Below are 20,174 nucleotides of genomic sequence, written 5' to 3'. Positions count from 1 at the left end.
CCCCCCCAGACAGGCACCTGCGGTGCGCAGGCTTATTCCAATCCCGGGCTCGGTTTTCGAAAGTTTATCAGACTTTTAATCAAAAACTTAATGTGAAAATGCAGCCCTCGACCAGACCCTCCTCTTGTAGTCACGGACAGGTGGGTGCGGGAGCCTCCACATTTTCACTCTTCCCGGGACTGTGTCCCGAACAGGAACAACCCCCCTCCCCCCTCTTTAGGGTCTGTGTCTGGGTATTGTGCCCACGTACTTCTCATGCACACGCGCACACACACGGACACACACATCCCCCGTGTTCACATCGATGCTTTTGCAACAAGCTTTCACGCTCCCAGGAGCGGAGGCAGGGCCGGGAGGAGGCGGTTTATCCGGCCCCAAAGGGATGTTTTCCTCCCTCCCAGCGCCTGTGGCCCCAGCTCTAGAGTTGAGGCATGCAATGACCGGCTGCGAAGCGCACAAGCAGGCGCGGAGCTGCTCCGCGTGTCCCGTGGTTATTCGCAGGGTGCGGGAGCTGTAAAAGGCATCCCGCAACGACTGCAGCCCGGGACCAGGCAGGTCCCAAGGGGGAGGGCGCCGCTGGCCGAGTCCTGCCCCGCTCCCGACGCTTGTTTCTGGGGCTGGAGCAAGCAGCTGCGGGGCGGCTCCAGCGTGTTGGACGGCAGCGATGGCACTGGCTCCTTTGCTGTGCCTCCGCGGGTCCCGGGAGCTGCCGGGGCCCGTCCCACTAGGGCTGCGGCGCTGTCAAGCCCCGGCGCTCGTGTATTCCCCACGTGGGGGAAGAGCTCTGAGGCGGGACAAAACGTGCTAGTTGTCTGCACGAGTCACCTCCGTGTTCCCGTCACCTCGCACCTCATTCTCTCGCTTTAAATGACATTTCAGGTGCTTCGGCTGGGGTCGAAAAGTCACTTCTTTAAAATAAATAAATAAATTAAAAACAGCCTGGCAGCACAGCCCGGCCTCGGCTTGCCCCGCAATACCGCCAAGCTCGAGCGCGCGGCGCCCTCTGTCGGCATTCACCGTGTTTCTCGGCCCAGCACCTGGAGAGCGCACCCACATCACCACCGGGTTTAGGAGATCAGGAGCCAGAAAGACCCGTTCACACGACCATCTTAATCCTGCCTATCTAAAACCGGCACAAGGGTTGTGAGCAGGAAACAGGATAGTTGCAGTAGAGACTGAGCTATCTCCTTCAAGCTGTGTCCAACCCCCAACTCTCCCTATGGCTGAAGAAGGGTGCTTGTGCCCAAAAACTGGCAAAAAGCAATTTTCCCAACTATTTAGTTGGTCTAATTAAAGAAATCACATTTCCCAAAGAACCTTGTCTGCCAAGCCCCCAGAGAGATCTGCTAGAGAGCATCACTATACCAGAGGAAGCTGATTTCAGCCTAAGTCATTTGATCAAAAGAAGAAGACCTCGCTTTCAGGCGCATTGATATGTCTTCTTTTTAAAGAAACAAACAAAACCATATGCTTGAACAGGGTGAAATGAGTCGGGTAGGCATCTCCGTCCCTTTGTTAATAACTAGAGTCATCTTGGAAACATGTTACATTACAAAAAATACAGGCCTCGTAGATGGAGTGCCCAGCCTGCTGTGACACATCGGAATAGAAGTCAGATGTTCTTAAATTGGTTCATAATCTAAAAAAAAAAAAAAATCAAGGCTTTTCAAGAACCATCGTGTGCATTTCTGTGCAATTCTTTTGAAAAGCTTTAATGATACACAGCCATCAATGATTTATAACTCTGGAACAGGGAGTTCCATGGAGAAAATACATGATGCTCTTCAAGTGGGGAGGACTGGCATGGTATTTAGTTCTTTTGCAACAGGCATAAAATTGTGGAAATGCAGGTTGAGAAGTGGGGAATAAGTACAGAAATATACAGCCATACACGTAGGTTGGGGTAAGAAATATATAGGGAGATATGCATATATAGAATAAGCAGTAGCTATGTAGAGGGATACACTTCTTTGTAAAGTACATAAAGGAATACATTCTGCTTTACAATCTAAATGTGCAACAACGTTGTACAAGGATAAGGGAAGAGAAATAATTCATTTTAAAAGGAATTAAATAAAATTCTGCATCAATTTTGCCATTACATCTATCAATCTATCAATCCAGTGTAGGAGATCCCCATAGTATGCTTCTGCTCTTACTGACACATGCCTTGAAAACAGTAACCGTCCAGTTTGTGAGCTGCCAAGCAGCCAAGAAACTGACCACACCTTGTCTTAGAGCATCAAGATATTGTAGTGATAGAAACATTAAAAGTGATGCTAAATTAAAGCAGATGTTTAAAAATAGGAAAGATAGAGATAGGTTAGCTTTTGAGGAGTGCCTTTCCAGTGAATAAAGCAGCAGGACTTCTCACTTGACTTTCTCATCAAGAGGTATGGCAATGGTTTGCTGATGGGCCTGAGCTGAAGTCACTATTTAAGCTGCCAGAATCAGATTTTGGTCTCTGAATTTCCCATGGCACTTAGACATTAAATATTATCTGTATTTTCGGGTTGTGGCTGAAATAATTACATATATGGGAACATAGATATCCCCTCCTTGCGCTTTAGATTGCTACAACAATTTGGTGGTCAGATCAGAACTGAATCACTAATTGGGATTAGCCTCCCAAAGGAAAAAAAGATATAAAGCATTCAATCCATTGGACTCAAATGGGCTTCTGAAATTTGAAATAAATCTGCACTAGAATGTCTATTCCAGAAAGTGGGAAAGGGGCAGGAAGAGGAGAATCAATTTTTCAGCTGTTTACTTAGAAGTGGGATGGGGGGGGATGGGGGGGAGGATCAGCTCTGCATTTCATGTCTTAGAGGATGGGATTTCTTTCCCTTATTACATGCATTTTAAGATTTATTCTGTACAATTCCAAGCCTTCTTCTTCTGCTTGTGGAAAGTAAATGGAACGAATGCACTGAAACATCCTTATCCAATAGAGAGCTGTCCAGCAACGTGAGTTTTTAACATCTTTCTCTTGAATCACAAGTTTTAAGTCTGGCAGTCAGGGACTTCTTGAGGATTGGGGTCTATACATCTATGAATAGATGTACTTGTCAATGAATGTCATATATTCATTTGCAACAGATATATTCTTAAACATCCATTTTTCACTGTATATACCTTCTTCGGAACATGATCAACAATATAATGAATCAGAATAGGAACTGCTTATAAAGAGTGTTGCAATAAATATTGTTTAGGTATATTGTATTCCCGGGTTATATGACTGTAATAGTCATGATAAAGATATCAGAACTGAAAGCAAATCATATGCATCTATTTTAGAGTTTTGTACTGAGGCCTATCACATCTCTCTGAAAATCTTCCACATTAATTAACAATGAAGAATCTAGTGGAAACATATATTATATTTCCCAGTCACCTATGGAATAGATTTATAGCTGGGTGCCCAGATATTATTTTCCCAATTTAGAAATTCCTTTGCAGAGCTTAAAACTGGTAAGCCTGGATAGAAGTAACCAAAGAAATAGAAGGAGTTTCAGCACTTGGGTCTTAGAAATCTATAAAATTCTTCCATTACCAAGAGCATCTTTTTCACTTAACGGCAACTGGAAGAGAAACGGGGAGAAGGAGAGAGAAAAAAAATGTTGCCCTCATCACAACAGCTATAACCATTTCAGGGATTGGGAACTCATTTGGTATATGGTAGGCCCATATTCAAATCCCTGCTCTGTTGGAAGCCTCTTCACTGAAAGGCCCAAGTGTTGAGTCCTTAAAGAAGGTACCCCTTCAAAAAAGACCATATTAAATTTATCTATCTCCTCTTAGTCAAGTTTACTCTGTCATATCAGTTATCGCTTAATACTATTAGCTCTTCTATTTTCCATCGAGCCTTCTAGGGTAGAAGAGTGAGGAAAAAAACCCTGTTGGTGCATTATGAAAACCTCCATTTTACAATCCTTTTTACTCTTTCATAAGGAAAAGGGGGAAAAAAAGACAACAATTGTCCTCTTTTCATGCTTCTTATAACAAAGAACACACCATTATCATTTTTATCTCCTCCAGAGCAGTGTCTGAACTAGGGGCCAGATTCTCAGCTGGTGGCAATTGGCATAGCTACATGCCCTATTTGGTATGGCTGCAGATAGGTGATGCCTTTTATTTTTAGGAAGTTTGTGCATCTAGAAGTGCACTGATATAATTCTGGTTTAAACATATAATAATTATTTCATTAATGTTTCAATTCAGAATTAATTGGCTAATTTACACATGGATCAATTGTGTAAATGTGATGTTTGTGATAGGTACTTGATGTGATTTAAAGTAATTGTTTGTGTTTAGGGTTTGCCTTTCATTATATTGCAAAATAATTTATCTGATGATTTATCCCGTCTGAATACATGCTTTCTTTTTCGCAATTTTTTAAAATAAAGAAGCACATTTCTGTCAAGCTGTGGAGTATGCTTGTACTGTATGCTTCTAAGAGTAAATATTATATCATCTTTGCTCTATGATACACCAGTATAAACAGTACTGCTTTTATATATTGGCAATGTGCAGTAAAGTGCTCCTTTTCTGTGGCAAAAAGTAACATGCTTGAGTTTGGAGGTGTTATTCTGCCCAGATCTTTGTATCAGTCTCATCACTGACCTATCTTAATTTTTACCTACATTAAGAGATGTGACAAACATGTCATGTGTATTTCATTCCCTCTCTCTCAAGATCTCCACAGGGAAGAAACTGTGTGTTCGGTGAAGGCGCTGGGAGTATCTGTCTGATTTAAAAATATATAATCACAGTCAACAGTAACTTCTAAATAGGGTGACCATTCATCCTGGTTTGGCTGGGACACTCCAGGATCCCAGAGCTCTGCTCCAGCCAGTTGGTCAAAAGTCCTGGGCCAGAGTCTGGTGGGGAGGTGGAGCAGCATGGTTTCCAATCTACCCACCTGCAGCAACGATGCTTGCCTGGCTGCCCCCTGGTGCATCCTGCTGCTCCAGTTTCCTGCTAGACTCTGGCCTGGGACTTTTGGCCAACTGGCTGGGACCGGGCTATGGTAGCTAGGAGTGTCCTGGACATACTGGGATGTATGGTCACCCTACTTATAAAGAACACAAATCTTCATTTTGGTAGCATTAAATGCATGCCCCACCCATTGCAAGCACAGTAGTATAAGAAGGGCAAATTCTGGCTAATGGATGAAGCAAATCCTTTATCTTATACAGAGCATCAGGGGATCATTACTATTCATGCAGAATAGAAAGGAGAAAACCTTTCAGGGTTTCAACTGAATGTAAATTTCATGGCAATTCAAATTTACCTGTCTCAAAAAGGGGACGGACAGAATCATCTCTGCTGCCTTTAGAACCTGGGACTTTAGTCTACCTATATCCCAGGCCTAAAGCTTATACACCAAGCCATCACCTCCAGACTAATGTATGTGTCCTGAGAAAGCATCTCAGCTTATGCCAGCATCAGCAGTGGTAAAAGATGGAAGAAACAGACTTCTGTGTTGCCACAGAGAACTCATTTGCTAAAACACACTAGCATATTGGGAGCTTTTTAGGGACTTCTCATTTAACCCTTTCCAGAGGGAGAGTGGCATCCAGGCATTTTACTTAACTGGAAAAAGAATTGATATAATACACGCTCAACAATCTGTGTAGTCAAGACCCCGACAAACGTACATTACCTGTATTCAGCCCAATGAGAAGAGAATTGACCCAGTACCCAGTATATGTGCATAGAGAAGCTAAATTATTGGCAGTTTTAAGGGTTCCTAAATAATCATTGATTTCAAAGTTGTTATGGTCCATTGAATCAAAAATCAGTTTTTTAAAAAGACTCTCACATTAGATTTATATCATGCACCCTGGGAATTTCATAAAAACTGTAATGGATATCAGCTAAATGTTACACTTTCAGAAAAGATCCTGTGATAACACTTTTTTCCCCTTGAAACTTTGGGATAAAAGGACCCTAAATATAGTAACCACCCCTGCAAAAATAATTTCTGACTTTGCAAAACAAAACAATTGTATTTGCATAGCAACTTCTATGCAGGGAAGTCATTGGGCTTTACAGACATAAGGCCATTATCAAGCTGAAGTCATAGTGTGGGGAAAAACAACAACTCAGAGAATGGGATTTTACAAGCCCACCCCTATAACTAGTTTATAAATAGACTTCATTTGCTCATCTCATGCCTTATAACATACACTGCATATTTATATGGCACATATTGATTTTTGCACTTTGTACACAAACACACATACAATGTGTATATGATGAAACCGTCAATCTCTGTCTCTGACACATCATCACATATATATGTAAAAGATTTTTTTCATGTATTTTAATTTAACATTAGTACACCCTGGAAATTCCTTAACAGTAAACTCAAAATAAAGTCACAGGTCTGCCATAAGTCCACACAGGCTTGGAAATATAGAGCTAAAACTAACCAAGCAACTGAACAATCCTTAATTTCTCACCTCGTGTATGCTGGTCCCAGCAGTCTAGTAAGACTCTAAGGTAAATATTCACACATCTCCAATGCCTTTTTCACTGTATTACTCAAACATAACACTTAACGTTTGTTGCTAATATCTTACTCACAAGCTTTATTGCAAATAATCATCAGAGCAGTGCATTAAGAGAAAGGTTAGTTTTTTGGGCAGTGCCTTCATGTTGGGGATGGATATGATAAAGAAAAACCTTATACATCTCTGATTAGGAACCAGTTTTAACAAGACAAAAAGAAGGCACCGATTATTTAGTTACAGCATGGTACATTATTTTGTTGCTATGGCTGATTTTATAATTCATGTAAATTGATCAAGAATTGCAGAACCCTGCTCAACATTTCTGGATGTCATTGGTAATGTGCTTCACATTCATAAGCAAGTTTTTAAATAATAATATATTGATCAGAGTGTGTTGCTGCAGTATAATTCAGATAACATTATTGACAAGTAGTTCTGAATTTTCAGGTGACAAATATAAAGAATCAGTAAATCATGAGTAGAAAGTTTATGCAGTAATAGTTTGAAGGGAAACCTGAGCTGTGACTGTCTGAGGAATGGTCTGCCACCCAATTTGGTACATAAATAGTCAGCTAACTGACTTCTGCATTTTACAGGACAATAGCAAGCTTTTAGTAAAACAGGCTGCTCCCCCCGCTGAGCCAGACACTGCTATGTCTGCCTTAGGATTTGAACATGCACCATTGAAGTCAACTACAAACTCGCATTAGTTTTTGGTACAGAGAAACTGGTCCTCTTCTGTGCTGCCTCCTTGGCTGACAATTTCTCAGCCTTTCTGAAGAAACACATGTGAATGATGTATGCCTCACTTTCAGCACCTTGGACATGGGCGCTTCATCTCCAACCTCTCCTGCGTGCTTGAATTCACTCATACACATGTATGCAGTGGCAAAAACAAACTAGAGATCATTCATGGTATAAACTGCTAGTTCATCTTCAACACAAAATACATCCAATAACATATTTTTGGAACTGGAGGAAATTTAACACATAAATTCAACCCGGTATATACAACGGAGTAACACTTGTGTACTGGAGAGCAGAATTTTGTCCATGAGTTCATACTTTGCTGGCTTTGGGTCCAATACTATAATATTTATACTCACAGAGCAGTCATTGACTTCAACCGGAGTCAGGCATGTATAAACTTCATAATCACACGTCCTGAATATAAGAGAGCATTTCAAGAATTGCACTTGTGTTCCAAGAATTTCCTAAAGGAGACATGGAAAATGTTTCCCTTTCCCAGAGAGTTGGCTTACTGCCCTGTTTACTCTCCAGATGGCATTTTTTTTTACTTCTTAGAGAGATATATCAAAGTTTTTACAGCATGTGTAACTTCAAGGAGATGGAAAAGACATTGACAATATTAATTGTTTAATAAATACTGTCAGATAAGATATGCTTTTTATTTCCTTGGTTTAAGCCTTGTTATTGAAAAACCAATAACTTGCCATTTGTTTATACTTTTCTTGGCATACAAGCCAGATATATTATAGCAAGTGAAGCTAATAAAAGGTTACAGGCAGCATTCTTCTCACTCAACTTTCAGGCTTGGCCTCTTTTTCAAAAGAAAACTGTAATTTATTTTTAGAACATTATAACCATTTCATCGGGCTGTAAAAATGTAGAAAGCACCACTATTTACAAAGGACCAGACTGTAGCCATCCTTAATCCTGGGGCAAGCAGTTACTCACACAAATAATCCCATTGACTTCAGTGGGACTACTTGCATAAAACTAAGGTGATAGCCCTAAAAGATGCTCTATCTATTACAAATGAGTAGAGGAACAGGACATTAGCTAGCAGGTTATAAGGTATGTTCTCTTTGAACAAACCTTCCTTCAGATGCCAGTGCTGTTGAAGTCAAAGGACTTGTCATATAAACTGTACCATTCAAATCACTGGAGTTCCTTGTGGAATAAAGCTTATTCAGTGTGACTAAGTGTATCACAGCCTGACCCCAAAAAGTTGTGCATGACTCATCAACTGAAAGAAAGGAAACGTTGCTCAAAATCCAAGTTTTTCCCTTGATCAAAACTCTTTTGAAGTCAATGGGAATCTTTTCAATTATTACAGTGGGTGGTAAATCTGTCCCTTTGTGTACCAGCAATGGCAGGATATATCCTAAAGTTAAGTTCTCTTCCTTACAAGTGCTTCTCTCACAAATAAAGAGGCTCTAAAATCTATGATTCAACATAAGCTGCTTTTGCTCATTTGGTTTCACTTTTCAAAGTACTTTTGTAGGGCTCCATCTGGTGTTAAAAGTAAAAAAATACTACAGCTTGCATTATGCTTGCCAACATTTGAAATAATAGTTTCAACATTATCTTGCCCATTTCATATAATTTTATTACAATGGGAAAATATATGATGCTGTAAAAGTTGAGATCTTGAATGCACTAAAGGCAAGACAGGAAAAAAAAAGAAAGTTGTTGCTATTTAAAATTAATAGAAATAGGAGCAGGATTTATGAGCATCAATCAGGTAAAGCTAATTCCACTGCAGGCTTGCAAGATGACTGCAAGATGCACAGAAGTCCCAAAATTAAGCATAGAAAGAAGCACTTATTCCACATACAGAATATGTGCTGAATATCAACTTATGTCCTAATTCTACACACCCTTGTGCCTGGGCAGACACCTGTCACTGGAATGGGGCTCTGAGCCCTCAGAAGGCCTGCTCATGTAGAATACCTTGCAGAATGACAATCTAAGGGTAAAATTCATTGCTGTGCAGAGGACCCACACAAAGGCATCAGCTAATGAGCCTCTTTTTACTTGCTTCTTGATCAGGAGCTGAGGAAGGTCAACCAGAGTTTTACTATCTTGACTAGAGGCTGGGCTTTTTGTGGGTGGCATGTTTTACTGGACCTACTGCATAGTTGGGCTAGACTTAGACAAGCTTTTGAACACACAACATTGTTCGTTGAGTGTGAAGGGAGAAGCGGGCACAGGGATGATTAAAAAGAGGGTCTTGTCAGTTTACTTTATCCATTCACTGTTGCTTTAATTGCTTTTAGAGTAAATCAGACACATTTACTTAATATGTATTGTGTTCAGTTATTTTCTAGGATATGTTGCAGAAGAACCGAGAATAGCTTAATGATGGTTTGGCTGCCCTGAGGCCTCCTGAGATGTATGAAAAGGGTGAAGAGGAAAAACACTAGAGATGAGGGTAGCAATTGAGGCAAAAGTACAACAGGTTTCAAAACTACCTGGCAATCTGATTATCCTGCTTCCAACTCCCATGCAATATGAGCATGATCTGTATACCTTGCAGACTGATTAGGCCTGGTTTTCAGTCTGTCTTTGCTAAACCCCAGAACTTTGGAAAAATCAGTCTCATTATCTGATGTACATTGACAGCTGTGCCTTTGGAAATTCAGGTCTGATATAATAGGATCACAGAAAAGTAGGATTGGATGGGACGTCGCAAGGTCATCTAGTCCAGCCTCTGCTCAAGGCAGGATCTTCCCTGACTAAACCATCCCAGACAAATGCCTGTCAAACTGCTCATGGAGATTTCCAAGGGTGGAGATTCCATATTTTGTCTAGGTAGCCTGTTTCAATGCTTGACCCCCACCCCATAGTCAGAAAGTTCCTCCTAATCTCCAATCTAAATTTCTCTTGCTGCAACTTGAGGCCCTTGCTTCTAATCATGCTTCCACAGCCTCAGAGAAAAGCTTATTTCCATCCTACATCAAACAGGTACTACCTTTGTAGCATCACTATTAGGAAGAAGATTAAAAAGACCCAACAAACTTCAATGGGTTCAATAGTTCATAAAGGGATAGCGGATATGGCCATCCAAAAACAATGCATTCTGTAGTCTTTTCTACCTTACTCCCAATAATGGGGAAAAAAACACCATTAAAACAACTGACATCAGCTCATATATACCCATGATAATGGAAGGCTTGTATATAATATGCCAGTGAGAATTCCTTTTTATCTGTCAGCGTAGAGACAAATATTGACAAATAGAGATCCCATTGTAAAAGCATTTATCTTATCAGTCATATTCTAGGGAAAACAAATGTATGCAATTAATTACAAGCCTAATACTGCAATAGCACTTGCTAATCACCACAACTGCAGAAAGTTTTAACTGGTTAAATCTAATCTAAAATACCTAAACACAATTCTATTTACCTGGGACATATTTGTTTGCCTTTCCTCCCTGCCACCAATTTAAATGACTCAGAATTAACTGACAGCCTCTCCCATTCATGGTATCTCCATGCCCATCCTCCCACTGAGGCTGCAATTTTAATTTTGCACTATTACATTTTCATGGTGGCAGATTGTTATGTCAGTCAGCAGGATTATGAGTCATCATGTACTGTAGGAAGTAATGATAATCCAAAAAAGCAAATGGAGATGGGTAGTGAAGGAGAAATCACTTATGCAAATAGAAATATTTTCAATAATGATCAACAGTGTGAGAAGGAATATAGAAAAATTACATTATACAGATGAGCCTCGTTTTTAAAATATTCCCTAAGTGCTCGAGATCTTCCCATCCTCATTTTTTCCCTTTAAACTCTGTCATTTGTACAGCCTATTAACCTTTAACTTTATGACAATCCCAACGTGAAATACTGGCAGCATTTAAGTCTGAGAATACTAGAGCCCTACCTTCTTGGTTAGCAACAGAGGTGAAGCACTTTCTTTTAAATCAGTCATTTTTAATATCAGTCATATACACACAGCATCAGGGAGACTATTTTTAGACTCACATGCTGATGTTATTTATAATAAATGTTATACTGATTCCAGCCATCTCCCTTCAGTAGAGTTAATACTTTCCCTCTGCCCCCCACTGTAACCTTATATTTCTATTTAAATATAATAAAGTAAATCAAATTAAATCACTTGCTTAATAAAACACCCTCTCTTTTTTTTCTTAAAAGATGACACATTATTACTTATTTGTATTACTCTGGAGCCTCCAATCAAGACCAGGCCCCCTTATGCCAGGAAGTATATGCACAGAGTAAGAAAACATCCTTGCTTTGAGTTTACAAGTTTACAAATACATGGGCAATAGAATCAAAGCATAGGGGAAAGCAAGAGAGGTAGTGACTTAGCCAAGGTCAGTGGAAGAGCCGGGAGTAAAACCTAGGTTGCTCCGGTATAAATCTAGTATCATATCCATTAGACTGCACTGTCTCATCTACTGATAATGCTTTAATGTGGCCTTAAGCAAAGAGGTTTCCCATCATAAAGCAAAGTAAGTAATTTTAAGAGCCTTTCCTATTAGGAAAGGATCTTAGTTGGAACAACAAAGTTCTGACCCAGATCTTAGTTATCTTGAGACTGAAGAATGCATAATCTCTCTGCCTTCTGCCACTCTACTACCTCCCAAATGTTTGTGTCTGGATCTAATCCTGAATTTCAGCCAAACTGACACAGTCAGATCTGTAGAGTCTGCACTCCAAATCTTGAAAACTAACATCTAGCATTTCCAACCACTCAAGTTGGTTCCACCCACTGGCCCTCCATGACAGCATCATAACTTGGGTAAACAGTTTGTGGCATATCAGATTGCAAATGCACTTTTCTTTCTTCAGCAGTTGGTGGGAATGGGATGATGCTTGGTCAAAGAACACACTTGAGTCGCCTGTTTTGAGACACTGCCAATTATAATTGCTGCAGAGAGCTTTGCTGATTATTACTAATCATAACAACTGTAGAGATTTCCCAGGGCTTAGTTCGTTCTTTATAAATCTGAAATAGGTATACACAGGTCTCCAGTCCCCATGTGCTATGGACATGTGTGGGAAAGCTATTGGATCCTTTTGATTCCATAAAAGCTAATGCCTTTATTCTAGAAACAGCCTGGTCTATGGAAAAAGGAGATGCTTCATCTCTCTTAGATCTCAACAAAGAAACTCTGAAGACAGCCTTCAAAATACCTGCTCTTATAGGAGTCACTGGGCCATTTAGTTGTAATTTAAACGAGAGCAAAATCTGCCTCTGAGCTAGAGCGATACTTTGCTCAACAGGTAACTTCTCAGTGCAAGGCTAGAAGAACTGAGTTTGTGTCCATCCTGCAGCTCTTAACCAGGAACAATTACCACTCAGTGTCAGTGCTGTCAAAGTAAAGAGCTGCCAGATAATATATTTCATTTTGTATAAAGTCTGCTCTCCTTTTGTTCCTGTCAACTTCTGCTACCTTTTGAGGAGCTAGTTGTTGGGCAGTGACATCATAACATTAACAGTGACTTCATGCAGGCCTCTGCCTCTTCCAGCCTTGACCTGGCCCTCAAACAATTTGTCCTCATGTAAAGAGTAGCCAAAAAATAAAGAACAGAAGAATAGACAAAAACTAAAGAATAATATCCTGTGGCACTGAGCATTGGGTGCCTGGAAGGTGCTGCAAGGTATGTGGCTGTTCACAAAGTTGGTGTTTGTCAGTGGGGAGGTTTACAAATTTGGCTAATTACTGAAGTAAGAAAATGATCAATCACTAAAGTAGTTAATATACCAATTTTGAATCACTTCAGTCCAGGTTGTGCCTTGCACTGCTCAATACAGAAGGGAGTAGGAGCACTGGAAGAGCCCCTTCCTCTGTGCAGCTGGGTACATGGCTTAGATACAACTGCCCTGGGAAGCATAGAGGCTGCTCATATATTAGTGCTGATGCTAATGGTAAAGGTAACTGCTGAGCAAAAAAGCCCTGCCTCCCTCTCTACTCCTCTCCTTCCAAGAGAGCTGGCTGGACTTGGAAGAGGAGCTTATGGTCCAGCCCAGCAGTGCCCAACCTGCAGCATGCATGAAAAAGTGGCACAGGCAGCTTCTCTATGTGGCACACAGCAGAACAGGGAGAAGACAAGCAGCACAGCAGACAAGGAAGGAAGCAGAAAGCAGAGCAGCACATCTGGCAGGGGGGTCAGAGAGATGCTTGAGGACAGTGCAAGGTTAGGCTGTGGCATGCCTGTCCTAAAAAAGGATGCTCCTCACTGGTCCAGCTTATGGTGTTTTCTCTTTTACTGATTGCTAATGCTGCTCACCCCTTCCACACACCTCCAAATTAAAAATAAAGAATCAAACCCTTCACTTTAGCTGAGGATTATGCTTTTATCTATTTGAGGCATTTCCCCTGCAAGTATCTTGCTTCCTAAAATTCATTTAGTGCCTATAATTCTGCCTACTCAGTGACACAGGGGTAACAAGTAAGCCCATCCCCAAAGCAACCCTTCTCAAAGCACCCTCCTTGGAAACTACCTATTCCCAGATAACTCTTCCTATGGGAGAACTGCCCTCTTATGAGAACACTTTTTTCCCCAGCATGCCTTGCTGGAGGCTGGCACTTTAAAGCTGGTAGAACCAAGCAGCTGTAGTGCTAAAGGGAGTAATTTACATTTGGTAACTGCTGGTTGTATCCTCATTTCCAGCTGTTAAGTACCTAATATGTTTTCTCTTTCTTATTGATGAAGAGGTGACACATTCTTAAAATATGTATGTATCCTGAATTATGGGTGTGTACATTTTCTACAGGTTTCTACTGGACTGTGAATACAGAAATATTCTGCAAAGTACAGAATGCATATTTATATATAGGATATATCAGGTATATTTTTCAGCTATAATAGTCAAGACCAGATGTGACTAGGAAGTACTGAATCAATACTTTGGCCTGATAGTTACTTCTATCTGTTCTCTGTTGGTATAATTCTATTTACTTCAGTGAAGTTGCTCCAGATTTATATGCTGACAGAGCAGATTTAGTCATGTAGTATTTTACCATGCAGAGTCCTAGTAGGTGGGTAATAGCATGTCATTGTGGAATATGAATGGTAGGAACCCCCCTAACTTTACTAAAGTAATGGCTAAAAAAACACAAGGATATTCAAAACTATATCAAAGATATTCATTTTCTTGTGTGTGTGTGTGTGTGTGTGTGTGTCACTGCTCATAAACACTGTGATCAAGGTGATGGTGTTTGGATCTGCACTGGAGTTTGTATTTGTAGATAAACTTGCTCTGAGGTTTCCATTTGAGTTTGATGATATTTCACTCAAGTAAATTTATTTTCTGAAATGAATTCCCAAGCAGTGCCAATTAAAATAATGAGACCCTCATGAGATCACTTATTCCATTGAGAATTCTGGTGAATCTGAAATATATTCAGAAAGCTGGGTTCTTTCTGGTTTGCATCTGCCCCAGAACTATAACTTTTTGGATATGCAGGTCCAACTACAAATCATAACTGGAATGTCTGGAATAGATTGGGGGCTTCAGTCTGGCTGTCATGGCCCTGGAGCAAAGCTAGTTAGCACAAACAAGAGAAAAATCAATATATAAACCATTTTAAGGTTTTAATCAAACCCCAACTAAGCAAGAAAAATGCAGAACGAAGGCTGCCATTTCCTCCTGAGCTGGGCCTTGTATATTTTATGCTCAAGAGCTCTGATCCTTCCCTTCTATTCGACAAAGATATTTAGGATCTAGGGCCTTGTTCACTCATGTACGTGAATGGAAATTAAGCACCTAGCTTGCTCAGGTGCTCCTTCTGTGTGTGTGCATATATGTGTGTGTGTGAATCTTTGGGTGCCTAAATACCTTTGCATTTGGCTCCAAGTACATGCCTCATTTGGATAGGCTTTTAAGTCTCACTGATTTTAATGTGACATATTTAAAATTTAGCCTATATTCCAAGTGTTTTGTGGACTAGCAATAGATTTAAGACTATGCTTGGCTGTCTTGGTCAACTGGGGTATGGCTACTAGGCACAAGGGTGACTCGAGGACATGTTGGTAGCCCTAAACTTAAAATCAGACTGTCCAAGATTTTTGTGCCATTCTGAAACTAGTTATATTTTTCTAAATGGAAGGGAATAATAAATGGATTGGGAAAGGAAGCTGTGCAAGCTTCTAGTTCATTTAGCTCCTGTTTTCAGTGTTATTTCATTTTTAACATTTACCTAAAGTTTTCATCTTCCCAAGTCCTATTTTATGGTTAGTATAAGGCCAGCCTGAAAGATAATATATTGTGACTGTTATATTATTTATTTCAAAGCCAAGTTATTGATTATTGCATGCTGAAAATGACAAATGGCATCTGAGAAAGGCACGGTCAGCGAGTTCTATTAAAGAAATGATAGTATTGCTCATGGATTGTTAAAAGGTTCAGTTTAGGTACTTTATAGGTTTATATCCATCACTATTTAATGACCAAATGATGAAAAATATGAGTCACGGGAACAATTTCTTTCTGTTGGAGTTTTATGTTTAAGCAGTTAGCAAAATAAGAGAGACTTTTTTGTGCAAAAGGTGTATGCATCTAGATAATGCAGACTATAATAATTAGCAGTGGTGCTTCTAAAGGTATTTTAATATATAATAATTATCCTGTGACTGCACTGTAAACATGTAGGTAAACATAAACACCCAATCTACACAGGTTTAGAAGAAGTGATGCTATATCAAGCTAATCCTTCATGTCATCTCTTGTGCTTGGCCCATAGACACTTATGGGAGAGGTACACGCTATCAGCCAGGCAGGCTATTTTTACAGTACACATGAATGCACCAGGCAGCATAGTCAACTAAGGGATCAGCCCATGCACCGAGAGCCTGATCCAAAGCTCATTCAAATCAATTGAAAACTGTCCTTTGAGTCAATGGGTTTTCGGGCAAATTCCAGTTCCCCACAGGCTGCTAACCCAAGGCCAGGGGGCAGATGCATTCCCCCACATAAACCATGTGTTTATTGCCATTGATAGCAAGATCTGGCCAACTGAGGCTAGTTGCTCTGGTTCAGAGGAACAACTACCACTGGTCCTCCCTCTGTGGGATCTTGTTCTGCTCCTGTAGCAGCTTGGCAGGAAAGATCCTCTGCATTTTTTACTCCCTTTTGCTGCATTAGCTTGGATAGGATTGGCTCTACTTTCTACACGTTCTTAATTCCTGAAGTTTTAGCTGTAATACAGCCCAAGCATTTTGTTTTTCACAGATTGGAGAGAGCTTTTCTCTCTCTCTCACTCTATTAGAGTGTTAAAACCACTTTCCTCATGAAAGCTTGTAACCTCTGCTTCGCAAATGATAGCTATCAGAGAGAGTTGCTAATAATGCTACTGTCTGTGCTGAGAAATTCCATTTAATCATTATCAGCAATGTTGGTAAATATGAAACACCACCTGATTGGACAAGAGTGATAAAGCTCCCATGCTGGAGTGAATGAAGAGCGCAGCTGTAGTGTTTGCCACAGTGAATTGTAGCTGCAAGACCTGGAATCTGGCCTAAAGAGCTGATATAAATCCAGGAAAATAAATCCTTCACTATTGCCCATGGTCTCACGCTGCCTTAACTCAACTCTTTTACCTAATCTCTGACCTTTCTTTGTCATTTTTCATATAGTCCCAGGTAAAATTCAGGGTGCTCTTTAACAGGGGGCTCAGCGGAGGGCTATAATGAACTTATACTTCATCCTGAGGGAGATAAACTGGGCTGGGCCATGGTACACTAGTGAGAACCTTTGCGGAGTCAGGCAATGCTCTGCATTTAATTTTATAGACACTGCGACATTAATCTAATGTGTGGCTGACTAGTTCTCATCAAATGTGTGGCTGACTGGTTGGCATTTAAACTGCCCTCAGAGAGCATCAGGGGTAGAAAGCGGGTTTCCTCCTTCTTTGTGCTTCAAGTGAATCTTTATTAGCTGCAGCATTTGTAGAGGTTTATCCACACTTTAGTACCATGCAAGATGACAACTCTCTCCCTTTCATTCACAATATTTTATTCACCCTCAAAGTAAATAAAGCTTGTCTCCATGTGTCTGGGGTTCAGAGATTACAAACTCAAAAGTCAGGCAGAAATTCCTGCCTTGAATCACGTGTGGTAGCTTCACTGAACGCAATATCCTGCCATAGATCCTGGGTCCTGAAAATACGAAGGACAATAAAATAAAACTCAGAAGCCACAATAAATTGTATTGGAATCTTAGTGCATTACATTCTCCAGCATTTTTTAAATAGATACTTATATCCCTATCCATAAATAAGTGATCTGACTTTCAAAAGTATGAAACACTCAGCAATAACAATTGTAAACACAAGTACTATTCTACGGTGACATTTAGTGAGCCACAATGCATGTGTAGATGCTGATGGCACTGACTGGGGCATTAGGGTGTTTCATTGAGGGGGCTGCCTGCTGGCTAGCAGGGGCCTTAATTGGGGCCTACTGGATGCTCAGCACTTAAAAATGAGACCACCTGTTTAGACACCTGCCCCTAGATTAGAGCCTAACTTTATACACCAGTTTTTTAAATCCTAGCTTCTCCCTTACTGCCTGGAGATTGGCTGCTTCTCCTCCCTTCAAGGAGAGAAAATGAAGTCACATGAGGAAGAAAACCCCATGAGCATGGAAATTAGAGAAAGGAAAAAGACCTATTAAATTACTGAATCCATTTGTAGATCACCTACTTCAAACCCTGCCTGAATGTTTGAATCCTTTTATGAGTCACTCTTTTAAAAATTGCCATTTTGGATTATCTTTCTGTGTGGCACTTCTGGAAAGATCTGGCTGTCAGGTCAAAACCAAAAAAACCCTCCTGAAACCATTGTCAAGATAGGTCACATGTTGGGTCAAGCAACACTCTTGATATTATCCCATTAAGGAGGGGTTCCTCAGTGTCATGCATTGTTCTTAGGACATCTCTCCATACATACATACTCCCATCCACGTCGTAGAAGCCTGTTTTATCATTATTCCCACAGAACAAGCAGATAGCATGGCTACTTCATAGGCTTCACTGTTGCTTATGGGCTGCTGTCCTGCTGGCTGCTGTTGCCAGGAAATCAGCAACCAAGAAACATTATGCCAAAGATGCATCCTCAAAAATGGCCAATATGTAGGACCGGTCCAATCCTGCTTCTGTTTAAGTCATAGGAGTTTTGCTATTTACTTCAAGGGAAGATAAAATGCCCAGTATTTCATCCCTGGAAGTTACTCTGACCCAGATCAAGGGCTAAGGACCCAGTTCTACTCTTGTTGAAGTCAGTGGAAGCATTGACTCAACAGACTAATCTTCAAGTAAATAATCCCATTGATATAGATGGACCTATTTATTCAAATACGATTGGACAACAGGAGCAACTGAGCCCCAAGGGTTGTTAGGCTAGTAGTAGCTAGCCATTTTCTCCCCAAATTTATCCCCATTTGGAGTCAGATCAAACCCTATGTTATGGTCCAAAGGCTTTGATTCCCAGTTAAATCAATGCCATAACTTCTATTGATTTTAATGCAAACCCTGAATTAGTACTGTTTCTGCTACCCTTGTTCCTAGTAGCACCTTATTCTGCAAGTAGCTTCTTTGAGACAAATGCTCATCAGATCGTAATGAGCATGAGGGAGAGAGGATGTTTCAGAGGTCAGGGCACTAGCTGAGGCTATGGGACCTGCTCTATAACAGCCTTCCTATGAGAGTTTGGAGAAGTTTCTTGGTCTCTTTGCACCTCAGTTCCTCATCTGTAAATTGGGGATACAAACACTGTCCTACCTCTCAAGGGATGTGGTGGAGATAAATATAGTAAAGGTTGTAAGGTGGTAGTGGGAACTATATAACTACCATAAGCAGATGAGCAAGGCTGGCAGATTCAAACCCCCAGTTTGAGCACAGGAAAACACTTAGAAAAGGACATTTCTGTTGCCTTCCTATAAAAATCTAAAGAGGCCTATCAGATTATAATGAAGAGTTTTCTACTTCTAAAACAAATCTGCCCCTGGGTTGTGATCTTGCACATAAAATTTAATCTGAATGCAAATATTTTCTAGCTGCAGTGAAATGCGCAGAGTTCTGTCCTGACTTGTGCTGGTACAACTGAAAAAACCTAGAGCAATATGTTGGGGCCGGTTTCTTCTTAGATAACTCTAATGCCTGGGTCAAAATTATTTTAGATAGCATCTTTCTTAAAAACTAAAAAACAAATGTGGGCCAAAATGTCAAAGAATTTGCACGCTATGGGGGATGGGCAGGGGCACCATAACACAGTTTCAAACAACACGGAGTTTATTCATTTGACTACTTGTGGTACTTGTTATAAACACCTTTTCATGATGTAGTTTTCCTGGCATAAAAGTCATTCTAGAACAAGAGCTGCTTTGTTTGGGCAGAGGTGCATCTGCTTTTAAAACAAGTGACAAGATAACCTTGGTAACACTGGACAGAGTGATAGTCTTCCTGGACCTGTTAAACTAAATGAGATCCATCCCGATAGGCCCAAGGGGTGGATAACTGGGGAGAAGTGCCATTGTTGCATGAAGTTACCTTAACCAGAGCTGACCAATATTTTTCACATAACCTGTTTATCATTTTTCCACTGGCTCGAATCAGAACCCAGGGGTTAAGGTTTATCATGGGTCAGAGAGATAGCACTCTACATCATCTTACATCATGTTACAAAATGTAACAACCATCAAGGGATACTTTCTGCAGTTTAGAAGAGAGGTGCTATATGGTCTCATTGAGAAACTTAGCATCATCCTTCTTTTGCAGAAGCGGAGACTTGTTAACTGAAAAGAGGAGTGTCTGTTTCCTGAGAGAGAGAGAGACCTGGAAACTCTGCAATAGCAGCTTAGGTTGTAAATCTGGAAACAGAATATTTCTACAGCACTTCTGTTCCAGCCTAGGCAAGCTTCTTTC

General features: G+C 40.5%; 1 protein-coding gene and 1 long non-coding RNA gene across 2 annotated transcripts in view; both read right to left on the bottom strand.

The window, feature by feature from the left end:
* The window catches only part of HMX3 (H6 family homeobox 3), a 4,866-nt gene extending 3,810 nt beyond the window's left edge, over positions 1 to 1,056 (bottom strand). Inside the window, exon 1 of the mRNA XM_014520616.2 lies at positions 978 to 1,056. Within this exon, the coding sequence (XP_014376102.1) occupies positions 978 to 1,056 (79 nt within the window). The remainder of the gene's footprint in view (positions 1 to 977) is intronic.
* A 16,017-nt stretch (positions 1,057 to 17,073) lies between these two features.
* Positions 17,074 to 20,174, bottom strand: part of LOC106722274 — an 8,335-nt gene continuing 5,234 nt past the window's right edge. The window contains exon 3 of the long non-coding RNA XR_001358138.1: positions 17,074 to 17,410. This is a non-coding gene — a long non-coding RNA (uncharacterized LOC106722274). The remainder of the gene's footprint in view (positions 17,411 to 20,174) is intronic.

Source organism: Alligator sinensis, unplaced genomic scaffold (assembly GCF_000455745.1).
Source record: "Alligator sinensis unplaced genomic scaffold, ASM45574v1 scaffold28_1, whole genome shotgun sequence".
Lineage (NCBI taxonomy): Eukaryota > Metazoa > Chordata > Crocodylia > Alligatoridae > Alligator > Alligator sinensis.
The sequence above is the reverse complement of the archived record's forward strand: the minus strand, read 5'-3'. Positions and strand labels throughout refer to the sequence as shown.